Below are 23,678 nucleotides of genomic sequence, written 5' to 3' on the forward strand. Positions count from 1 at the left end.
AGGACATGTGCTACTAATAATGGTAGGGCCCAGATTTTCCTGGATGTGATAGCTGACAGATTTCTTCACCAAACAGTTACCAAATCAACAAGTGATGATGCCATTTCAGATTTGTTACTAGTTAGTAGTGGGGACCTCATAGAAGAGCTGGCTGTAGGGGACAATGTTTGCTAAAGTGATCATGAGCTAATTCACTTACAAACTAAATGAAAGAATAAACAAAAATAGGTCTGCAAAAAGAGCAGACTTAAAAAAATTAAGGGAATTAGTGAACTGGACTAGACTGAAGAACTCATGGATCTGAATGTGGAGGAAGCTTGGAATTACTTCAAGTCAAAGTTGCAGAAACTATCTGAGGCCTGCATCCCAAGCAAGGAGGAAAAAATTCAGAGGAAAGAGTTACAGACCAAACTGGATGAGCACGCAGCTCAAACAGGTTATGAAAAGAAGGCCTACAAAGAATGGAAAATAGGATGCATCAGTAAGGAAAGCTACCCCCTTGGAAGTCAGAAAGTGTACAGAAAAAGTGAGAACTGCCAAAATCAGGCAGAGTTGGACCTTGTAAAGGAAATTAAAACAAATAGTAAAAGGTTCTATAGCTATATAAATAAAAAGAAAACAAGGAAGGAGAAATGGGCCCACTAAGCACGGAGAATGGGGTGATTAAAGATAATTTAGGCGTGACCCAACAACTAAACAAATACTTTGCCTCAGTTTTTAATAACTGTAATGAGGAGTTTAGAGATAGTGGCAGGGTGGCTAATGGAAATGTGGATATGGAAGTAGAAATTACCATAGCTAAAGTGGAAATCAAACTCAAACAGCATAATGGGACCAGATTGGGGGCCCAGATCATCTCTGTCCATTAATATTATAGGAACTGGTATATGAAATTGCAAACCCAAGAGCAAGAATTTTTAATGAATTAATAAACTCAGGGGTCATACTGGAGAATTGCTAATAGAGTGCCTATTTTTAAGGACGGTAAAATAGTGATCTGGAAACTACAGGCCTGTTAGTTTGACCTCAGTTGTATGCAAGGTCTTGGAACAAATTTTGCAAGAGAAAGTAGTTAAGGACATAGAGGTCAATCGTAATTGGGATTGTCATAAATATACAGCTAAGGGTAGCATAAAATCCCTCCTTACCTGTAAAGGGTTAAGAAGCTCAGACAACCTGGTTGGCACCTGACCAGAAGGACCAATGGGGAAACAAGATACTTTCAAATCGGGGAGGGGGAGCTTTGTTTGGTGCTCTGTGTGTGTTCTCCCCAGAGACAATAGGAGAGACCAAGCAAGTAATCCAGCTCCCACTGAAATGATACATCTAATATTACAGAAATAGTAAGTAATAGCAAGGAAATGCATTAGAGTATCTTTTGTTTTAACTTGTGAATTGTCCCTGTGCTAAGAGGGAGGTTTATCCCTGTTTTAATAACTTTAAAGTTTTGCCTGGAGGGGAAATCCTCTGTGTTTTGAATCTTTTTGTTACCCTGTAAAGTTATCTTCCATCCTGATTTTACAGAGGTGATTCTTTTTTTTTTTTTTAAATAAATTCTTCTTTTAAGAACCTGCTTGATTTTTCATTGTTCTTAAGATCCAAGGGTGGGTCTGTGTTCACCTGTACCAATTGGTGAGGATATTATTCCCAAGACTTCCCCAGGAAAGGGGGTGTAGGGCTTGGGGGAATATTTTGGGGGAATACGACTCCAAGTGGTCCTTTCCCTGATTCTTTGTCTTAATCACTTGGTGGTGGCAGCATACTGTTCAAGGACAAGGTGGAGTTTGTGCCTTGGGAAAGTTTTTAACCTAAGCTGGTAAAAATAAGCTTAGGGTGTCTTGCATCTGTACCCCAGAGGTCAGAGTGGGGAAGGAACCCTGACAGGGATAAAATAAAACATGGTTTTATAAGAGGTAGATCATGCCAGACCAACCTGATCTCTTTCTCTGAGAAGATAACTGATTGTTTAGACAAAGGAAATGCAGTAGACCTAATCTACCTGGATCTAAGTAAGGCATTTGATACAGTTTCATATGGGAAATTATTAGTTAACTTGGAGAAGATGGGGATTAATATGAGAACTGAAAGGTGGATAAGGAACTTTTTAAAGGGGAGACTACAAAGTGTCATACTGAATGGTAAACTGTCAGGCTGGAGGGAGGTTACTAGTGGAGTTCCTCAGGGATCAGTCTTGGGACCAATCTTATTCAACATGTTCATTAATGAATTTGGCACAAAAAGTGGCAGTGTGCTAATAAAATGCGTAGATGACACAAAGTTGGGAGGTACTGCTGATATGGAGGAGGATCGGAATTTCATACAAGAAGATCTTGATGACCTTGAAAACTGGAGTAACAGAAACTGGATGAAATTTAATAGTGCAAAGCGGAAGGTGCACTTAGGGACTAACAACAATTTTTTTCTATAAGCTGGGGACTTATCAGTTGGAAGCGACTGATGACAAGACAGACTTGGGTGTACTGGTTGATCACAGGATGACTGTTTCGCCAATATGATGCAGCCAAGAAAAAAGGCTAATTCAATCCTAAAATGCATCAGGTGAGGTACTTCCTGTAGATACAGGGAAGTGTTAGTACCATTACATAAGGCACTGGTGAGACCTCATCTGGAATATTGTGGGCAATTCTGCTCTCCCATGTTTAAGAAAGATGAATTCAAACTGGAGCAGGTGCAGAGAAGGGCTACTAGGATGATCAGAGGAATGGAGAACCAACCTTATGAGAAGAGACTCAAAGAGCTTGGTTGTTTAGCCTAAACAAAGGCTGAGGGGAGATATGATTGTTCTCTATAAATACATCAGAGGGATAAATACCAGGGAGGAAGAGGAGTTATTTACATTAAGGGACTATGTTGACACAAGAACAAATGGATTTAAACTGGCCATCAACAAGTTTAGGCTTGAAATTAGATAAAGGTTTCTACCCATCAGAGGAGTGAGGGTCTGGAACAGCCTTCCAAGGGAAGCAGTGGAAACAAAAAACCTAACTTGACTTCAAGACTGAGTTTGATAAGTTAGTGGAGGAGATGGGATTATGAGACTGCCTAGAATGGCATGTAGCTGAGTTGTGACTGCTAGTAGCAAATATTCCCAATGGCTGGTGCTGGGACACCACATGTGGAGGGTTCTGAGTTACTACAAAGAAGTCTTTCCCTGGTGAATGGCTGTTGGGCCTTGCCGAAATTCTCAGGGTCCAACTGACAGCCATATTTGGGGTCTGGAAGGAATTTTCCCCCAGGTCAGATTGACAAAGACTCTGGGCGGTTTTCACCTTCCTCTGTGGCATGGGTCACTTGGCAGGTTTAAACTAGAGTCAATGGCGGATTCTCCGTAACTGGAAGTCTTTAAATCATGATCTGAGGGCTTCAGTAACTCAGACAGAGGTTAGGGGTCTATTATAGGAGTGGGTGGGTAATGTTCTGTGGCCTACAATGTCCAGGAGGTTGGACTAGATGATCATGATGGTACCGTCTGGCCTTTAAGTCTGAATTTATATCTGTGTAAACTAGATCACACCAATTAAGAGCTCAATGAGACTATTATAAGACACAACCTTTCTTCAGAAGTATCCATTATTACTGAAACCTAGTTTCCTCTAGAGTATTGATAAAGAGGGAGATGTCCAAAAGGCACAAATGGGAGTTTAGGGCCAAGTATCTGATTCCCATTGAATTTCAGTGGGAGTTAGATGCTTAATTCCCATTTATTCCTTAACAAATCTCCCCCCAAAACCTTACACTGCACTTAATAAAAGGCAGTTTCATTTTGTGGACAGAAGACCATACTCGGTGTCAGGAGACGTGGATTTTAAACCCTCAATGTGCCAGTGATTCACTGTGTGACCATGGGCAAGACACTTACTTCTTTGAGCCTGTTTCCTCATCTGTAAAATGATATTTAACCACCTACATAGAGCTCTTTGAGATCCATATTAAGTGCTAATTATTATATTAGCAGTGTTTATTAATACTTAGCATGTATGTAACATAAATCCTCAACACCGTTTGAGATAGGTATGTGTTATTTGCCCCATTTCACATGAGGAAAGACACGGAAAGATTAAGATATTTCTCTAATGTTACTCAGTGAGTAAATGGCAGAATTGGGATTAGAATTCAGGAGATCCTGGCTCTCAGTCTTGTGCTTAAGCCAGTAAATAATGCTGACTTTTTAGATTGCCAACAGTCCTTCCTACCTTTAAATATTGAAAACCCAAGGTCTGACAAATTATCTGCTGTAGATGGCAATTTTTATGTTTACCACGACTAGTAGTTAGACAAGCCAGTCAGCACCCTGGGTATTACATGGGAATGTAAATTTTCCCATACACTCCTACGTAGTGGAATTTGCTACCTGGAAGAAAAGAGGGAGGAAGTTAGAATCAATAAGGTTTCTACTGACCTGAGAAAAACTAGTAACACTTGCTAGCGTTGCATGCAGTTGGCTGGTTTAGAATAACAAAAGAGAAGTCTGCTTTTTCTGGTCAATATCTGCTGGGGCTTGCTGTTTCTGACCCAACGAATCAGATCAAGATCATTCAAGTCATTAGAATGAAACACACTTTTCACTAACACCATAGTGGCTATAGAGCTCTTTCATTAAACAGGAGGCCTTCCTGCAGCCTGCTTTCAGAAACAGCAATTGCTTCAGAAAAACTTAGGAAATGAGCATTGTTTGCTGCAGCATTGGAAACAGGGAAGAAAGAAAACCTAAACCATGGGAACAGATCTTTAGATCTACAGAGAAATGGGCAGCAGTAAATAAAACTAGGCATGTGGCTGGTTTTTTTACTGTAGAGGGAAAAAAATTCCCAGCAGTATTTAGATAATCTTAAAATTTTCATAATTTCCTAAGGGTATGCTTAGTGCAAAGCTGACAGATGTTGCTGGGAAAACCTGTTCAACTTTGAAAAAAAGCTAACCTTTAAAAAGGGGAGCAAGAACAAGATATGACAGCTTTGTGTAGATTTGACATTAAACTGGACAAGAAAACAGCACCTCTCACTGCTTCACCATGGGGGAGAGAGAGTAATATTTCACAAAGCTGAACTGCATTACTAGGAAATTGATTTGGCTATTTTCCCTTTGCTATATGCTTAAATGATTTTTTAAATAACTGCCATTGAGCAAAAGACAAGTGAATGATTATTTATTCCGTTTCTTTCTTTCCTTCCTTTTTTCTTTAAAACAATTTCTCATAAGGTACAGGATGGTCTGCAAATGAGGGTTCACAATGATTCATAAGTTTTGAATAGCATTCCCCAGAGGGTAACCAAGGGCATTCTATTTTTTATATCCATCTCCTACTCTTTACCCATTATTCACTGTTTTCCCCTGGTATGTTATGTAGAAGTAGAAAGATAGGCTGATAAATTGAGACAGGCCTGAAAAGCCAGAGATAAGTACAACATATAATATAGGCTTTTCAGATTGTACTCCCAATGATCGGGACCAGACCTCAAGGTGAGGTGAGAGGTTGCTCATACCCCCATGCTTGCATAGTCCTTGACATTCCCTAAGCAGAAGATGCCAATAGTGCCAGATTTGAGGATTTCAGTAACTCAGCCAGAGGTTAGGGGTCTGTTACAGGAGTGGGTGGGTGAGGTTCTGTGACCTGCAGTGTGCAGGAAGTCAGACTAGATGATCATGATGGTCCCTTCTGGCCTTAAAGTCTATGTGTCTAGTACAGCAGGGATATTATAACACTGACTACTGTCTCCTGGGACTGAGTTTAGGTAATCAAATTCTCTTCACTCCAAAGCAGAGAAGGGCAAAAGGAAGCTCCAAGACAAGAAAAAACAACAAATGTATAAGGAAGCTCCTGACCTTTTGTAGTAGACCCTTGTCACGGTGTAGTTAAAGAACTCTAGCAAGGTCATCACATCGCAGGGTCCTGACTCTGCATCCAAACTAGTAGTTCTGTCATTTGCTAAGACACTGGTATATTGTGCTTTACATTTGTAAATAAAGTCTCAGACATAACGCTGTTCAAAATTTTTGATGGTGAAATTCATGACAGCAATCACTGTGTCTCTTTTTTAAATTTTATGTACTTGTTAAGCAAAATATTTATGTCAATACTATAAGGATGTATGTAGGGCTGCTTAACAAACGTATGCATTTACAGACTAACAACATGCCATAAGGAAAATTAAACCTCAGCCCAAACATCTGCATTGGGGAACAATTTCACAAGATCTCATTCATTTATATCACTTATCTTGTTTATCAGGACAATGAATTATAAATTGGCACTAAAACAAGCAGTGCTAGAAAGAGCAATTCCATCTAGCTTTCCCTTAAAACTGCTAGACAACTGCCATTAGAGCTTTTTGGATATTGATTACAGTACCTGTTTTACATCTCTCTTCTCACATTAACTTTTAAATGTCATATGTTGGGAGCTAATGGTTTTGACATGAAAATGTTGTATGTAAAACACAGTGATATAAAATTGCTATTATCAATCTACTACATGAAATTACACTTCACTTTTATTACTTGTTTGCCAGGCCCCTAATCTCCACTTTACAGCGATGGCCATTATGTAGACACTACACACTTGAAAATAATATGTCTGACAAATGTCCCTCCCTGTATGGAAAGCTACCTGATCCAATTGAATAAGTCTAATAAAGAGATTAAATAACAGACTATATGCAGTTGCAAGAGAACCCCCAAAAAGCCTCTCTCAGTGACCCAATTTTTTGTTATTCCTTTGATTGATGCTTTAAATAAGAGGACCCTTTTGTATCATTCCTGGCAATTGTCCAGGAAGTTGTTAAAGGTCACACAGCTCTTCCTAAAATGGCTGTGTCCCCATGATGGACTAGCCAACATGCATTTTCTTAGTAAAACAGGCTCTTATAATGACTGCATTGTAATCTCTTGTAGAATTTAATGGCTGCCACACTGTCTACACAGTCAATGCAGTAACTGTATCTAAGAGCTAGTCTAAATAAACAGTGCACAGCAAGATGGGATGTAAATCCACAGTGCACTAGCCTGCCGCACACTAATTGTCCATGTGGACACTGCTATCATGCCCTAAAAGTTCCCTAGTGCACTTTGAGCTACTCCCATATTGAAACAGGAGGTCAGTGTGCACTAGGAAACCTAACATGGTGGCAGGGTCCACACAGACAGTTAGTGAACGGCAGGCTAATGCACTGTATATTTACACCCCAGATTGCCATGCATGTCTAGACCAGTGGTCCCCAAACTTTTTACCTCACGCCCCCATTACCCCATCTGCTCTTCTCCCCCGCCCCCAGAGCCGGGGCTGGAGCCAGAAGTGGGGCTGGCAGGGGGGAAGGGGATGCAGACAGAGGTATGGGGTCTGAGGCTGGGGCCATAGCTAGGGGTAGCGGGGGAGTGGAGCCAAGGTCGGCAGCTGGGGCCCCAGGCGTCGAGCTGGCAGCTGGGGCTGAGCCAGGAGTGGAGCTGGGTGGCACTCTGTCCCTGACCAGACCCCAGCTGTAAACCCCCCTCCCCGAAATGTTCCTCTGTGCCCCCCTAGACAAGCCATAACACATTTCTTCTGTAAGATATTTGAGAATGCAAGGTGCTATATGTAACCAAATTCTTTTCTAAACTATCCACTTTTAGCCTTAGTGCCCTCACACAGTTCTCAGAAAATAGTTCTTGTGGGGTCCTTCACACTCTGTGTTACTTGAACACTGCAATATCACTTAGAAAAGTGGGAGGCACTGAGAGATCTTCATTAAGCAGCACAGAAAGAGCTAAATCCTGTGCCAGCCCTCCCACCGGCATCACAAAGGCCTGTATCCACACAGGGACTTAGGCGTTACAATGCTGAGCATCAGGGCACGTAACTTTTAGGTGACTAGAAAATCATTGGAATTCACAAATTTAAAAAGCCTGAGTCAGATGCCCAGGCTTTTATACAATGAACAGGGAGAGATGAGTGCCAAAGAATGTAATGCACGTAAGCCAGCACGCTAGGTGGGGAGATGCCTAAGATAGCCAATGGGAGATGCTGACAAGAGAGATGTGTCCTCAGCCCCTCCCCCTCTGACAGAGTTAGGCACCTAGCTCCAGGATGATGCCTATCTCACTAGTGATCCACAACCAGGAACCCCTACTCTGAAGTCTGGCAGCTTAGGCGCCTAAGCTGTTTCTTGTGAGAATGAGTTAGGCACATGCCTAACTTCACACAAAACACTGGAGGCAGCAGCAGCGACTTCCTTATAACTTCTAGGCCAGTGGTTAGAGCACTCCACTGAAAAGTGGGAGAATCAGATTGAATTTCCACCCCTTCGGCTTGATAGGACGAGAGGAGGCCAAAGGATTTGAACAGGCATCTCGTATCTCTCAAGAGAGTGCTCTAACTAGAGCCCTGCAAATCCGTGGATATCTGCGGACCATTTTTGCAGATAGTGGATCGGATGCAGATAAAACCATGCAAGGCTCTACTCACCAATGGCACCTGGCCCGCGGCATCTGGCTTGGGCAGCCTGGGGAGCACTCGGGGCCAGTGGCTGGGAGGCAGGTTGGAGTCGGGGCTGCCCAGCATCCACTCACCATGCCACTTCCTGGCCAGCAGTTCGGGCCCCTCGGGCAACACCAGTGTCCCCATCCTGGCCGTGCTCCCAGTCCTGGGCCCAGTCTTCCGGCTCCTGGGCAACAAGGCCCACACCCGACCATGGGGATTGGAACACGTGGGGCCCCAGTGCCCCACTCCTCCGCTCCACTGTGATGCAACACATACTGCTGCTGCCGTGTGCTGTCGCTCACAAGCCTCTGGGAGCAGCACAGGATGAGACGCCCCTTCCCCCCAGTTGCCTCCCCCCATGCCGTCCCTTCCCCTCGATACCCTGCCCCCGCGCTTCCCCTTACCTCCAGTCCTCACCCTCGTGCTGCCTCTTCCTGCAAGACCCTACCCCCGCGGTCGCTAGGCTTGTGAGATGGCTTGCTTCTGCGGGGGCGGATACAGGTAAAAGACGGCTAGCGGATCGCAGGTTGGATCATGAGTTGCTACTGGCGGATGTGGATCCACATTTTTGTATCCGTGCAGGGCTCTAGCTCTAACCACTGACCTATGGGATAATTTGATGAGGGTGTTTCTCAGTCTGTGAAAGCTGTTGCACTGTGGATAAATGCCTAAACAGTCATTGGGCCAGAGAGAGAGAGAAAGAGAATGGCTCTCTAGCCTTGTGATTAGGGCAGCTACCTGCAAGGTGCAAGACCCAAAGTCCAGTCCCTCTGCTCCAATCATTCTTTATTTATCAAAAGTGGAATAGCTTCAAAAGGAAAGACTGAGAAAGACCCATATCAGAATATCTCATAGCTCAATGTTCAGAGCATTCTCCTGAGCCATGTGGGAGACCCTGTTCAAAAACTGTTTCCCCTTACCTCAAGCAGAGGGGGAATAGAATCTGGGTTTCCCACATCCCAGGTGAGTGCTCTGACCACTGGGCTAACGGTTATACAGTGGGAAACACCACTTCCTCCTCTGGCCAGATATTGAATGGGGCCTGATCCAGTAGGCAATCTCTGAGCTTGGGGCCCCAGACCCTTCTGAGCCTGGGAGATCATAGACACGACCAGAGGTGGGCTTTTAAATCTGCGATGACATAATCCATGGGCTGTTACCAAGACAGAAGGGGAGCGGGGCAGCTGCAGGGGCAAAGGAAACGGTGTAGTTTCCTCTTCCTCTGCTTCATTTCAAAGGACTGGAAAGCACAATCCAAAAACTTCATAAAATCTGGCCTGTGATTTCTGTAATGAGAAGCAGAGGACACATGATTGGGAAAGCATAAAGGAGCAGAGTCTAAGCCTGTCCCAATGGATGCAGGAGAGATGTATCATCTGCAGAGCCTTCTGACTGAGATCTTACTGAAAATCTAGCCATCTTGAGCTCTGTGTTAAACTTAATTATTAATAAGATGCACAAATAAAAACCATCAAATTGCATTAAGTCACCCAGCTCTACCAAAACACACAACTGAAGTTAGACAGTGAGAGCATGTCCCCACCGTTCCAACAAAGCTTAGAAGAAAGAATATGCAAATATGATTTAAATATTTCTGATTGAAACTTTAACATTTTTCAGTGTTTTGTAATATAATGCATTTCAACAACCCTAAGAGATTCCATGGAAATTTGCAAAACATTAGAACAAATCTCAGGCTTCCTATGGTCAATATAAACATTTACACTTCAATTTATTGCACTTTCAGTTTTGTCTTATAACAGTAACATGGAAAACAAAGTCAATAAAGATCAGGCTAGTTATTCCTGTTATCATCAGGCTAGAATTCAAATACTTTCCTGGCAGAATTCTGTCATTTATATGCTAATTGTATCACAGATAACGGCATGCTTTCGATATACTGTTATTCTTTGCTAAAATCTAACTGTAACTTTAACAGGGTAACTTACCATTTAATGTTGCTATAAAAAAGATATTTAAGTCTTTACAACCTTTAGCAATAGAGATTGCGCAAACCAAGAATCTCCACCACTATATTTAAACTGAAATGCAACTGCTTTTATCAGGCATCCATTGACATGCAACTGCTAAAACAGACAAAGAAAGCAGCAACATGTCACACCAGAACTCTGCTAAAACCAAACCAAGTGTCAGAGAGATATTATCTGAAAGACAAGTGAATTAGGATCTAAGCTCACACGTATACCCACACACCTTGACCCCCTTATTTGTTGGTCTGACAAAGTAGCCTTTAAATATTACAGCTCTCACCTCACAAGTTGAAAACAGACAGTGTTACATGTGCCCTAAACTGTAGATTAAAAAACCCAAAACAGCACCCTAAGTAATTCTTAAAATCCCAGCTCTACTAACACTATAATACACATGTATCTATTACTGATTTGCACACAGTAATAATATGGCTTTATATGAGTAAGTACAAGATTTCTGCACCTTAAATTAGCTAAGACCGTATTTATTTTAAAAATATTTACTCCAACATGCTGGGTACTATTCTCTGTTGAGTAACTGCATACTCTTATTGATATTGCACTTTTTCTTTAAATGCAATTCCTTCCTACACTGCCTGGATACAGTACCTTGCTGACATCAGATATGAGATTATTTTGTGAACTCCTCAGGGCACAGATAAGGTCTTTTTATCTGTATTATGAGGAGCCTTGCACACTCTTGAACCATGTCAAATAAAATTTAGAAAGACTTAACCTGACCTTTCATATATTTTTGTGACTGGCCCCTTTAAGAAAGAGTGGGTGTCCAGTGCACCTGCGACTGATTAGCTGTTACCCAATTGGGTTTAATTAAGTCAAGGCACATGGGCCTGAGGAGACGGAAGACAGGAAGAGGAAAGGGAGAGCTGCCTGGCAGAAGCAAGGAAAGGTGTAGGAAAGAACTGCCTGAGAAATACATAGAGAATAGCAGGTGAGAGCTACCTGGGAGGAGCAAGGGATAGCTGCCTGGGAGAGACAGGAAATTTCTGCAGGTATTACTTGGAAATAGGGAGGAACTGGCTAGGAGACAAGTGGAAAGGTTAGCCTGCTGACCTTCCTGAGCTGGAGAGCCAGTGATAGGAGGCTGAAAAGGGTTCAGTCGTTGGATTGTGTTTGGGCAGAAGTGTCATGAAACTGGTCACTCTCAGGTGGATGGCCAGGAGACTGGAGCTCTGGAACAAGAGCAGAAAAGAACTGGGAACCGAGTGCTGGTGGACTCAGAGGTGGATGATCTAGAAGTAATCTCCCTGAAAATGGGAATGGAAAATTGTAATACATTTCTATGTTTTACTGTGGGTATTGACAGAATGGTTTTAGCATGAGGATTCTATAGATTATTGCATGTATATGTGAATAAAACGTGCCCACAGGTGGGACTCTGAATTGGACAGTGAGAGGAACTGTGCTCTTATTATGGCTAGACCAAGGGGAAACTGAGACAGCCGTACTTGTTCTGCTGCAGCCTGCCGGAAGAGGTCTCCACAGGCAGGGGCTGCCTTCTCACATACTTACAAGCCTAAAAGAAGATTTTAAAAGAGATTTTGTGGTAAATCTCATGAGATGCTGAAGAATGATTGTGAAATTACCTTGTTTCTCCACAGTACATGGCTAAATAGAGGACTGGAAGACTCAGAGACTAGCTCTCCACAGTCAAATCTCACAAAAGTAGTTTAGGAGAGAATTTTTTACCCCTTTTTGAAAACTATTTTTCCTTCACCTTCACTGCTGCATGCATAAAATTTAAAAATTCTGTGAATCCTGAAAGGCCTCCTCTGAATTCTGAATCTTACTATCCTAAGAGGCACTGAAATATACTACAAGAAGCAGTGCTTCTTGTCTGGTATGGAGCATACAAGACGATTCTTCAGATGTTGTCACACAACAGCTACAGGAAGTCTCAAATAATCTTTATAAAAGACTATTTTCTAACAGTTACTCTAGTAATTAAGCATAGTAAGTGTGACACAGAGGCCTACTGGTGATTCATTACTGTGTGTCAGGTCTGACATACTCACTACACTTAACATAGTGTTATCATGATATATACCCAGAAGATGGCATGTGATATATCACTGGAAAACTAATAACTCACTAAGCATTAATATTCCTGCATGATGTATGTATGGGGTGTGTACAAAGAGTTATAAATATGTGCTAGAATTATGTTCCTAATGTGTTTGGCAAGCGATGCATAAGCACAGTTTGCCCTTTAACCAAAGGAACGGATATCTGCTTGTCTGTCTAGCCTTGTCATCAGCCAGACACAATGAAAGTATATTTACATATAAAGTAAACAAAGCTAACAAGCATGGGAGAAGGCAGCAAGGCATCTACATCCCATCAGGAGAGAGAAACTTCATCTAGAGATACACTTCAGAAGAATAAATTTCAAAGGTTTATTGAGTTATAAAGACAGGGCTTTTGAAACGCAACTGATAAGTAATTGAATCAACTGATTGCATACAATATTACTGTATTATAGAAGTGTATTGAGTAAGATCTTTTATGAAAGCCTGTGACACACAGTGAATAATATCGTGAAATGTATGCGTTAACACTATATGAGGAATTATGGATACTAGCTGATATTATGCTTTAAAGTCTGTGACCAAACACAGGGAGAAACAGGTTTTCTCCCAGACAGGAGGGAAGGTAGATATTTACCTGTCTCCAGTGTAAATTAAGCATTATGGAATCAAAACAATGGAACCCCTATTTACATATGAAACTGCAGGGGGATAGGAAGTCAACAGGAAGGGAAGAATAGCAGGTAGCTGTCTCTTGTAACAGGGTCAATGAACTTTGGAAGGTATAAGCAGAAATAGAAAGCCATTGTGGTATCCATCACTTGGGGGATTAAAGGGGCCAGGGTTCCTGAAATCACAGAATGTTGAATCCTTCAGCCAAGAGGCTTGAAGTCTCTGGGAACTGAGTTTAGGTGAGAAACCTGCTTAGGCAAAGATTGTAACTTGCTGAAATTAAGTTTAATGGTAGAAGAGTATTTTTCTTTTGTTTCCTTGTAACTTTCTCTCTTTTCCCTTACACTAAGTATCCCTTAATCTTATGTCCCTTTGTTAAAATAAACTTGTTTTATTTTACTATAAACCAAATCAGTGCTGTGATTGAAATAAGAGCATTTGTCAAACCCCAGTAAAATTAATGAACTACAGTATATTACCTCTTTAAAGGATCAACAAAATTAACTTCAGTAAGTGTTCAGTGAGAGGGATGGACACTGCAGAGAGACATCTCTGAAGAACTCAGAATTTGGGGCTCACTGTTTGTTACCTGCAAGGTAAGGTTTCGACTGGCAGAGTCCTGAAGAATTTGCTGACAAGACAGACAAGCTGGTGTGTCAAGGAGTTGTCACACAGCTTAGCTGTAGCACAACTCTCATTTTCTGAGGCTTGAGAGGGATAACATATGAGATGTTGAACCCCATAATGCTTTATGGGAATATGCTTATGAATATATATATGACATAACTGGAATATGTTTTATGCTACATATGCCATGTAACATATCTCTATAAAGGTTATGATTTACTGAATATATTCATTCTATTTGTATGCATGTATCATTTTTGTATTCAAAGTTATCAATATTGGCTATGTACTTGTTTAATTTTAAGTAGCCTCAGTGAAGCACTTGGTCAGCTTCCTGAGAAAAATCTATTCTCAGTAAGTGCCCAATCAAGAAACACTTAAGCTAACAATGAACTTGGAGATGCCAATCCACATGTGAGTTTTCCCAGGAATGTGGCCTGGCTGGTAAGGAACTCAATCATGCATGGACATGTGACTTGCCCATGTGACTCCAAAACTCCATCTTGGAGCTGAATTCTGGATACGAGAGAGGAGTGGGTCTGCACCCACAAAAGAAAGTCTAGGTAAGCCCCTGGGAGATCCCTCCATTTTGTCTTCAGCTGGCTCAAGAGGTAGCCTCTCCACCCACAAAGGATACCTGAAAGAAACTGGAACAAAGGACAGTAACCACAAGGGTGTGACTGATTGCTGGACGAAGACTAGAAGGAGGCTAGTCTGTAAAAGAAACTTATTGGAACATCTCTGAGGGTGAGATTTCATCTGTAATCACTTTCTTACTGTATTAGGTTTACACTTGCGTGTTTTATTTTATTTTGCTTGGTAATTCGCTTTGTTCTATCTGTTATTACTTGGAACCACTTTAATCCTACTTTTTGTATTTAATAAAATCACTTTTTACTTATTAATTAACCCAGAGTATGTATTAATACTGGGGGGGGGGGCGCGGTGGCAAACAGCTGTGCATATCTCTATCAGTGTTATGGAGGGCAAACAATTTATGAGTTTATCCTGTATAAGCTTTATACAGGGTAAAACGGATTTATTTGGGGTTTGGACCCCACTGGGAGCTGGGCATCTGAGTGTTGGAGACAGGAACACTTCTTAAGCTGTTTTCAGTTAAGCCTGCAGCTTTTAGGTAATGTGGCTCAGACCTGGGGCTGTGTCTGTAGCAGGCTAATGTGCCTGGCTCAAACAAGGCAAGGTTCTGAAGCCCCAAGCTGCCAGAGAAAACAGGCTCAGAGGTAGTCTCGGCACATCATTTAGGGGGTTTCTGTGATCCAACCCATCACAACACAGTAACTCACAATGCTGAGAATCCCAGCAGACAGTCACAGTAAGTCTTTTAGACTTGGCCTCTACTCAAAGCTTGAATGAGCATAGCTATTCTGGGCAGAGGTATGAAAAAAACACACCCCTGACTGACAATTATGGCGACAAAAAGTCCCAGTGTAGACGCAGCCAGAAAAGTGCTTCTGTAAGCACAGACAATGTTCTTTACGGAGGTCATATTCCTACATTCGCAGAAAAATTCCTTCTGTCAATGTATGCTGTGCCTACACAAGGTGGCTATGCAGGCATTGCTATGACACCATAGGCTCTGTAGTGCAGACACATCTTTAAAGTCATGTAGCCAACCTACAATGGAAGCAGACACAGGAATGTTCTTACAAACAAATGGGCTTTGCTTCTACTGGTATGAGTGGAACCCTAGGGTTGCAAAGATGAGTTCAGGCAATGAACCTGAAATGACTGAGAACAAAAGTGTCTTTAGTAATTTACATACAGTAGAGATAACTACAGAATTAAAAAACAGTTGTATTTCTTACCTATAAGACCTTTCTCAAGAGTGAAGGTTTTGTTGGTAAACATGCATTCAAATGCCACAATATGGAAAACTTTGTTCACTGTGTTGTGGGTGCCAACTATTCGGATGTACCTAAGAGAAGAGAGAAAAAACAAGTTAAAGACAATGAAGACCCACTTCCCACGTTACCAATGATTCATTAGGACGCTGTCAGTGCTCTTGCCCTATCAAAGTATTTTGCCCAGCCACAAGAACTGGAGAATTGTTAAGAAGATTATGAATTTGACTACAGATATTGCACCTACTCAGAAATTCTGGCTCCAACAGAGCTTAGAAGAGTTACAGCAAATTTAAGAGCTGTGAAATGTATCAGAATTTTACAGGATTTGGATTAGATTTTATCAAGAAAATCAAAACAAGACATCATCCAGCTCAAACATCAACTGTTTGTCCATAATACAACAACATTTGAGAACTAAAAATAGCTGCCTGATTCTACTAATGGCTACAGAGGCTAATTGACAACTTTCCACCACAATGAAAGATTTCATACACTAAAAACAAACTCAATAAATCAATGTTGCTTCCCTACAGAAGCCATAAATTCTCTTTTATTATAATGCTGCTTTTAATTCCAAATTGCTAAATTAACTCTTGACACATCAGACACCAACTTCTTTCTTGCAATACCTTTTATTAATTCCAGAAAAGTTATTTGAACAGTCAGGCTTCTGGGTTTCACTCTTGGTTATATAGCTTGCACTTCTGAACGCTAACGCAAAGTCACAGGCAGTGGCTGTTGAACAAAGTGGCCTATTCACCCTCTGCATTACCTTGGAGGCTTCACCTTCTACAAACAAGTATTAACCTTGAATCAATCTGCTCCCCTCATTTTCCAAAGGGATCTGACAGTTCAGAGGTTAATGAACAGCTGAAGTCATTATTATGAGTTCTGGAAAATCCCAAATGGGATACTATACGCTGTCTTGGTGGATCTTAAAAAGCAACCAGGAAAATGACTTGAATAGATAGCATTTCTCCAATTATGAATTATCCACACTGAAGGAAGGTGCATATTAAATGAACAGATTTCAATTAAGAGAAAGTAGAAGCTGTAAGACGTCAGCAATATCTTTCCCTCTGCTGTGTAAAATAACCTTTCATTTATCTAATATAATTTTAGTTCTAATCTAATGCCTGTTCGCTAATACAGTAAGCTTGTCTCACGTTCATCATCACTCCAAGTTAACTAGGTAAAGTAAATGATGATTTTTTTTTAGCCCTTAACTAAGAAAGCTTTTTGTACTTAGGGCTATTTTCCCTTCTAGTTTTATTTAGGTCCCATCTACATACCAAAATGATTGTGTTAAAGGAACAATTCTTAAAAACTGCTGTTGATAAATGTTTCAACTAATATGTATTTTTCATTAGTGTAGGCAGAGCGGAATTCTTTAAAATGCTTTTAAATAAGTGGTTTACGAAATTTTTACTACATCCACAAAGGTGGCTAAACTATGTAAGCTGAAAACATTTGAAAGATCAACTTTTAAAATAAATTTCCTAATGTGATTTTATGTTGCAGACAGAATTTTAGTCTATCTTTAGGCAGTCAGCAAATACATTTATTTATTTTGTCTGCTGACTGTTTCAAAGTGTTGACTTACTTAAAATTTATTACTAAATACACTTTTTGGCCAACTTATGTGACATGCTAAATCATACTGAATTTATGAACTTTCTCCAACAGGGAGCTGTAAGCCTCTACCTGCGCTACACATGATGCAAAACATGTAATGTTAACTCTTGTGAGTAACCACAACTTTGGCTCTTGCTGCTGGCAGTCCTGTAATGACAAAAAATTCAGTCATGTGATTTTTGACGGAAAGGAACTCCTTCATACAGGGAAGGTGTACTATACTGCATGCCTAGAGACCAAAGTTCTAGTCCAAGTTCTTTCACTGACTGCTGTTAATATTTCTGAACCCTTCACAATCCTTATAATGAATCAAGGCTTCATGCCACTATGTTGGGGGGAACTATCACTCACCCATTTCACAGATAGATACCTGAGAGTACACACACAGTCATTTCAGGAACAGCTGGGAATAGAATATAACAGAGCCAAATATTATACGCTTTGCCTCACAGCATTTCAGAAGATCTTCTAGTTCTTTAGCTTAAGCGGTAGAAGTTCATGCTTTTACACCTAGCAGTCCCAGGTCTGGTCCTCTCAGATTACCCAGAGGTATTGTTATATTTGACTTTGCTGATGACAACTCTCATATCACACTGCTCCCAGAGCCAGAGCCAGAGCCAGAAACCAAAATACTGTTGCTCAGAATTTTACTGCAGTCTCAAAAATACTTGCAAAGTGTATGTTGTCTCCCTGTATAGACTGGTTCCCATAGAGAATAACAGAATGCTCTTTTCCTCCACCAGTTACTCCTAAAGTATAGTAGGAGAGGTCAGTGCTGTGAATCTGAAGGTTGTCAAACCCTGCTTATGACCCATGTGGAGGTGAAAAAACATATACATATACGTATAAAAGTTAGCGAAACAACCCTGGAGTAACTGCTGGCATGATTTTATATTCCTAAACGTATTTAGAAGTGAATTTGGGTGTTGTATTATTGTTGTATTTCTGGTGTTTGTATCTTTCCCTTTAAGGATAGGGCGTGGTACTCTTCTGTAGAGTCTTTCAGATTGAGACCAAGGGACAAGAGATTTTGCTGGTGAGTCTAGAGAGGGGAAGAACCTGCCTGTGCAAACTCCAAAAAATTCAGAACTTACAATAAACCTATCTTTCAGAAGGCAAGCATTATCATCTAAAGTGTAACATTAGAACTTATGGGGGACTGAATATCTCAGGGCATTGTTAATGAACAAAGCTCTTAGCTGTTGGTATTTACTGATTTTCTCAAAAAAAATTCCGGGTTTTGAAAAAGCCAGTATTTGGGTTTTACTGATTTTCACCCAAATTTTGGCTTTTTTGGAACCCATAAATGTTCAGTGGAAGAAACACACAGGGCTATGCTGAAGGGCCAGGGTTAGGAGGGTAACGGAAGGCTGCACTCCATGAGTACTGATCCCCCACCCATAGACTAAGGCTGACCCCAGCCCTTCGGCACAACCCTGTCCACTTCCCAGGGCCACGCGGAAGGGCTGGGGTCAGGAGTGGGTGCTGTCTGGCAGAGGAAGCAGATGGGCTCCTTGTGGGTGGTCTCTACTGCCAGGACCACCAGGCTCCCTGCCCATCTCGCTCTCCAGTGGTGCAGGTGCAGCAGCCATCAACTGGCAGTTAGCCTACTCTGTGCAGGAAGCCAGCAGGGACTCTGTGAATGGGGAGCTGAAGATAGGACCCTGGAATCTGTGGCAGGATGGTCAATGCTTCTGGCCCTTCAGCACAACCCACTCTGCTTCCTCTGTGTAGTGAGGGAGCGAGAAGAGCAGGGAGCCCATTCCTGGCAACTGAGACCACAACCACATCAGTAACCCCTGCCCCAGGCAACCCTTCTCTGCCCATTGCCCTTTGTTTTAGATTACTTACTTTCTCTGTTTTTAAAATTTAGAATAAACACTAATACATTCCCAGGAAATTTTGAAAAAAAATACCATAAAAATCCAAAACAAAGGGCCTTACTAATGAGCTACCTAGCCTTTCACCTGCAGGTTGTCAGTTTGAATCCTGCTCAGTTCATTAAGGATTAAAAACTGTTCCCATCTATAGATGCTTGGTACCATTTACATGAGATGAGATTGGTGGGTTTCAGTTCCAGCTCCCACATTGCAAACTCACCACTACATTTAATATTAAACTGTAAACTCTTCATTAAGTGCTCATACAGTGCCTAGCTCCCTAATCTCAGCGGAGTCCTTATAAAAGCTCCTGCAGTGGGGGTCAACAATGCATAACTCACTGTACAGTTGCAACAGTTGACAACATTTTAATTGTCAGATACATATTGGGGGTTGGAAGGGGAGTTCAAAAATAAGACAGGCCAAACACATTATTTTATTATTATTTTTATTTCAATCTCATGATTTTGGGGCTAATATCCTGAGTTTTTTGCAGCGTCTGACTCATGATTTTTTAACTTTTGGGGTTAGCAATAACTAACATATCATGCTGTGCTGTGATTGTGCCAGTTCTTACCAGCTAACAGGAACCAGATCAGCATTTGGATGGGATGTTTACAAAGAAAAGCCCAGGTTGCAGGAAATGAAACAGCTGATTTAGTAGGCAACATTCTTCCTTCTGAGTCAGTACTGAGCAAGTCCCCCATCTTGTATGGCTACTAGCACATTGCCTAAGGGAGGTGCTATTTTTAGTATGAACTGTAAAAAAGAATGTTTTGACTACCTACAATTATTAAAAGATCCCATGGAAATATTCCAAGAGGAAGGGTGTTAACTTAGGCATCATGATCAAATTCCAATACAGGCAATTAAATGTTACCTCCTTAAATTCCCCCAACAGTTTCAGCTGGATATGGTATTTTTCTTCACTTCCTGTCCTACACAGTTCTGTACTGATGGTGTGCACTATTAAATAGTCATTGCATTCTACAACAAAAGGTGCTCAAGTGATTATGTATATCTTGTGTATTTATATTCTAAGACAAAACTATGCAGAAATGGCGGTGAAATTGAGGATATATAAGACTAACTTAAGGGTAAAATACTTAAGGGTAAAAATAGAGATGTTGCCATTATCCCCAAACCAAGCATTAGAACACTAGGAAATTCAAAAATACAGCTGCATTGAAAATAAATTCAAACATGTTAAAAGGTATAGAAAGGGAAAGTTGTGGCACCCCAACCATCCTTACTGCTTCCTAGTGATGCCAAGCAATGAACATTTTAGTTTTTGGTTCCAGATTAAACTGATTTTTAAAGATCGCTCTCCCCTCCCCCCAACATATATATATTTTTACCTCCTGATCTATTTACAGGGCAAAGTAAGATTCTCTTGATGCCTTAACTTGGCATTTCCATACCTTAACATGTCTAGATTTCTTTTAAGTGTAATCTTCAGTCTGAATTTTCTAGGTTTGAAATACCTGATTTTGAGATAATTGCAACATTTCCGTAATATTTTTTCACCCCTAAGTTTCTAGCATTTACTTTCAAGCGTAACTCCATTTCATCACAGTTTTCCTGAGTGTCCTTGTTTTTTTTAAAGTTATTAAGTTTCATACATGAACACTAAATAAGAAACTCAAAGATAATATTTCTATACAATATTTCTAATAGCTTGATGATATGTAGTATCAACCTTGAATCATTTTAAAAAGTTTTAACTTTCAAAGGGCAAATTCATTGGTATACCAGAGCACTGCAAAGCAACCAAACTAATTAAGATTTCAGAGTAACAGCCGTGTTAGTCTGTATTCGCAAAAAGAAAAGGAGTACTTGTGGCACCTTAGAGACTAACCAATTTATTTGAGCATAAGCTTTCGTGAGCTACAGCTCACTTCATCGGATGCATCCGATGAAGTAAGCTGTAGCTCACGAAAGCTTATGCTCAGATAAATTGGTTAGTCTCTAAGAAACTAATTAAGCTGGGTTTACAGCTGCTTCGCATCTCTAGAGAGACACAAAGCTACTGAAATCTACTGGTGAATCTGGCCCTTAATTTGCAACTGACTAAATGTTTTAGAGAGCTGTATTACATACACTGATGCTGTGTGAAAGGAAGGTTGCTCGGTGCCTCATCCGTAGGGTCTAATGTCTCTGTGCTTTAAGGGGTAATGTCTCCCTGCTCTCCTGGCTCATTTGTGCTGGCAGTGGACCCAAACTAGCTGGGCCCTGGGGAACCTCCCAGCACTGATGCCCAAGTTACCATGTGGTGAAGGAATCTTTAAAGAGCAATGACAGTTGGACAAGCGAGAACTCTTCTCATCTGTTCTGTCTCCCTCAGATCACTTACTGATTACAACCAAGAGAACTGCTGTGTGCAAATTAGCTGAAGATGAAGGGTGGTGATTGGTTGAGCTACCTCTAATGTCACAAAGATCACACTTAAAAGCTACTTAAGCAGTTCACCTTACCCTTTCTGTAGCTTACTTAAAAGCTTTTAGATAAAAAAATCAACAATAACATGGCTTAATTACAACTACATTTCTTCAAATATAGCCTATGCACAGGATTTCAATTAATTTTAACTAAGTGGAAAGTTTGGAAAGTTTTTATTTCAGTATGAAATAGTGTTTTTTTATGTATGAAAAAACAGTGTCATTATATATATACACACACACATATATACACACACACACACACACAGTTTTTTTAATACATAAAGAAGCTGAATCCCAGCTTTAAATGCAAAACAGAAGTCAACCTTAACTATGGAGTCACAACCGATGCCTCCAGAATATGTATAATATATTATACAAAATTTGGAAAGCACTTGAAAATACTTCAAAATGTAAAGAGATATATAAATGAAAGATATTAAAGTATATTACCTTAAATGCATATTCTTACTACTACACTCACCTATCTTGTGAATATAATACCTATATTGGTCCATGTTTAATTATTCACCTTTAACATTCACTGTAACCTCAGGAAATTAAAATGTAAAATTCACAAAATGACGTATTTTAAAATAACTTCCTCCGTAAAAATAGATAAATACATCATTAATCCTTCACCAGTCGAACTGACCAAATGGAAAGAATATTTTGTAACTTGTCCAGCAGGAGGTGCTACATGAAAAACATCATCTCCATAAAAGATCAATAGCATCCCCACTGAAATATAGCCAGCCTATACAGCTCAGCACCTGAGATGCAAAATTCATGCCAGATCCCAAGCCTTCATCAAAACCTAAGTCTCATTATCCATTTACCCCTGAAATAAACCCTTAGGTAACTCACAGCAATCAATAAAATGGTCTACATTTATTCTTATTATACAATTTACAGTAAAAAGAATGAATATTTTCAAAGCTTTCTGTTCTATGTCATGGCATAGGAACAATGACAACAGATAGCACACTTTCTAGACAATTATTTTTGAATGAAAGCTGGAGGTTTTACTTGTTTCTCTTCCCCTTTCAATGTCATTTATCAAATACATAGGAGGCTGAGATTTAAGCTGATAATAAGGGCACTGCAGATAATTGACTTTATCAAGTCTGTAGAGGGATACTGCTGGAAAAATAGAATGGATGTTCCTCAGTATCTCTAAGGTCCTCTGCAAGAGCTTAGCCAGATGGAAGATAATTAAAACTTAAATAAGGATAGGGAAGATACATATGCAACAAACTGACCACCTCTGATGCAAATGAATGCTAAAGGCATAAATCCTTATCTAGCTATCCAGAATTACATCTTTATCTTCCTCTTCTTTAACTAATTCTACACAATAACTAGGTTCGGTGCACACATGAAGATTAGGGCAGGAAAGGAATACAGTTCAGAGTAGACAAAAAAAGAAAAAAAGAGTGGACAGTACTTGAACTTTCAAGCTAGTTTAAATTAGGAGGGGCAGAACAAAGTGAAAGTTGGAGTATCTAAATCAGAGGTCAATCATCCAAAGACACATGTACTTATACTTCTCGCAGCCATATTAGTGAGTGCCCCTTCCCTCCCTTAACAGAAAGCCTCTATCTATGGTGTGCCATTTTGTAACTTCAGTCTCTGCCTCCTCCATTCATTAGTTTAAGCTCTAACATAAAATGTAGCTTTGCTTATCTAGGATGAAGACTGTGGTTTGGAGCAGCTCATACTTCATTACAGTTCAGATTGTACACAAAGTGAATGGAAAGCAGTGGGCACTCGTACAGATACTGGAAAAGCTTAAGACCCCCTGATCTAAGCACTGGGAGGCCTAGACTACAGGCATCTCTTTGTGAGCCCAACATGCAAGTCCTAATGCAAAGGTTATCATCAAAGTCAACATGGAATTAAAAGTGTGCCTGCCCTGCTCTGCACTCAGTAGTAAGCTTCCCTGTAGTCTGGAGGAACGTTTAGCTCTGGGAGTTGTGTTACATTTCTGCATATTAGCTTGAGCCTCTCTTTGGGGAATTACAGGTGCATGTTTTTTTGTACAACCTT

The 23,678-nt window shown here is 40.6% G+C and overlaps 1 protein-coding gene across 2 annotated transcripts in view; it reads right to left on the bottom strand.

Moving 5' to 3' along the window:
- BTBD9 (BTB domain containing 9) overlaps positions 1-23,678 on the bottom strand; it is a 290,025-nt gene that overhangs the window by 115,248 nt on the left and 151,099 nt on the right. For both annotated transcript variants that reach the window (XM_074949106.1, XM_074949108.1), the window contains exon 7: positions 15,638-15,747. In XM_074949106.1, the coding sequence (XP_074805207.1) occupies positions 15,638-15,747 (110 nt within the window). The remainder of the gene's footprint in view (positions 1-15,637; positions 15,748-23,678) is intronic.

Source organism: Natator depressus, chromosome 3 (genome assembly GCF_965152275.1).
Source record: "Natator depressus isolate rNatDep1 chromosome 3, rNatDep2.hap1, whole genome shotgun sequence".
Classification (NCBI taxonomy): domain Eukaryota; kingdom Metazoa; phylum Chordata; order Testudines; family Cheloniidae; genus Natator; species Natator depressus.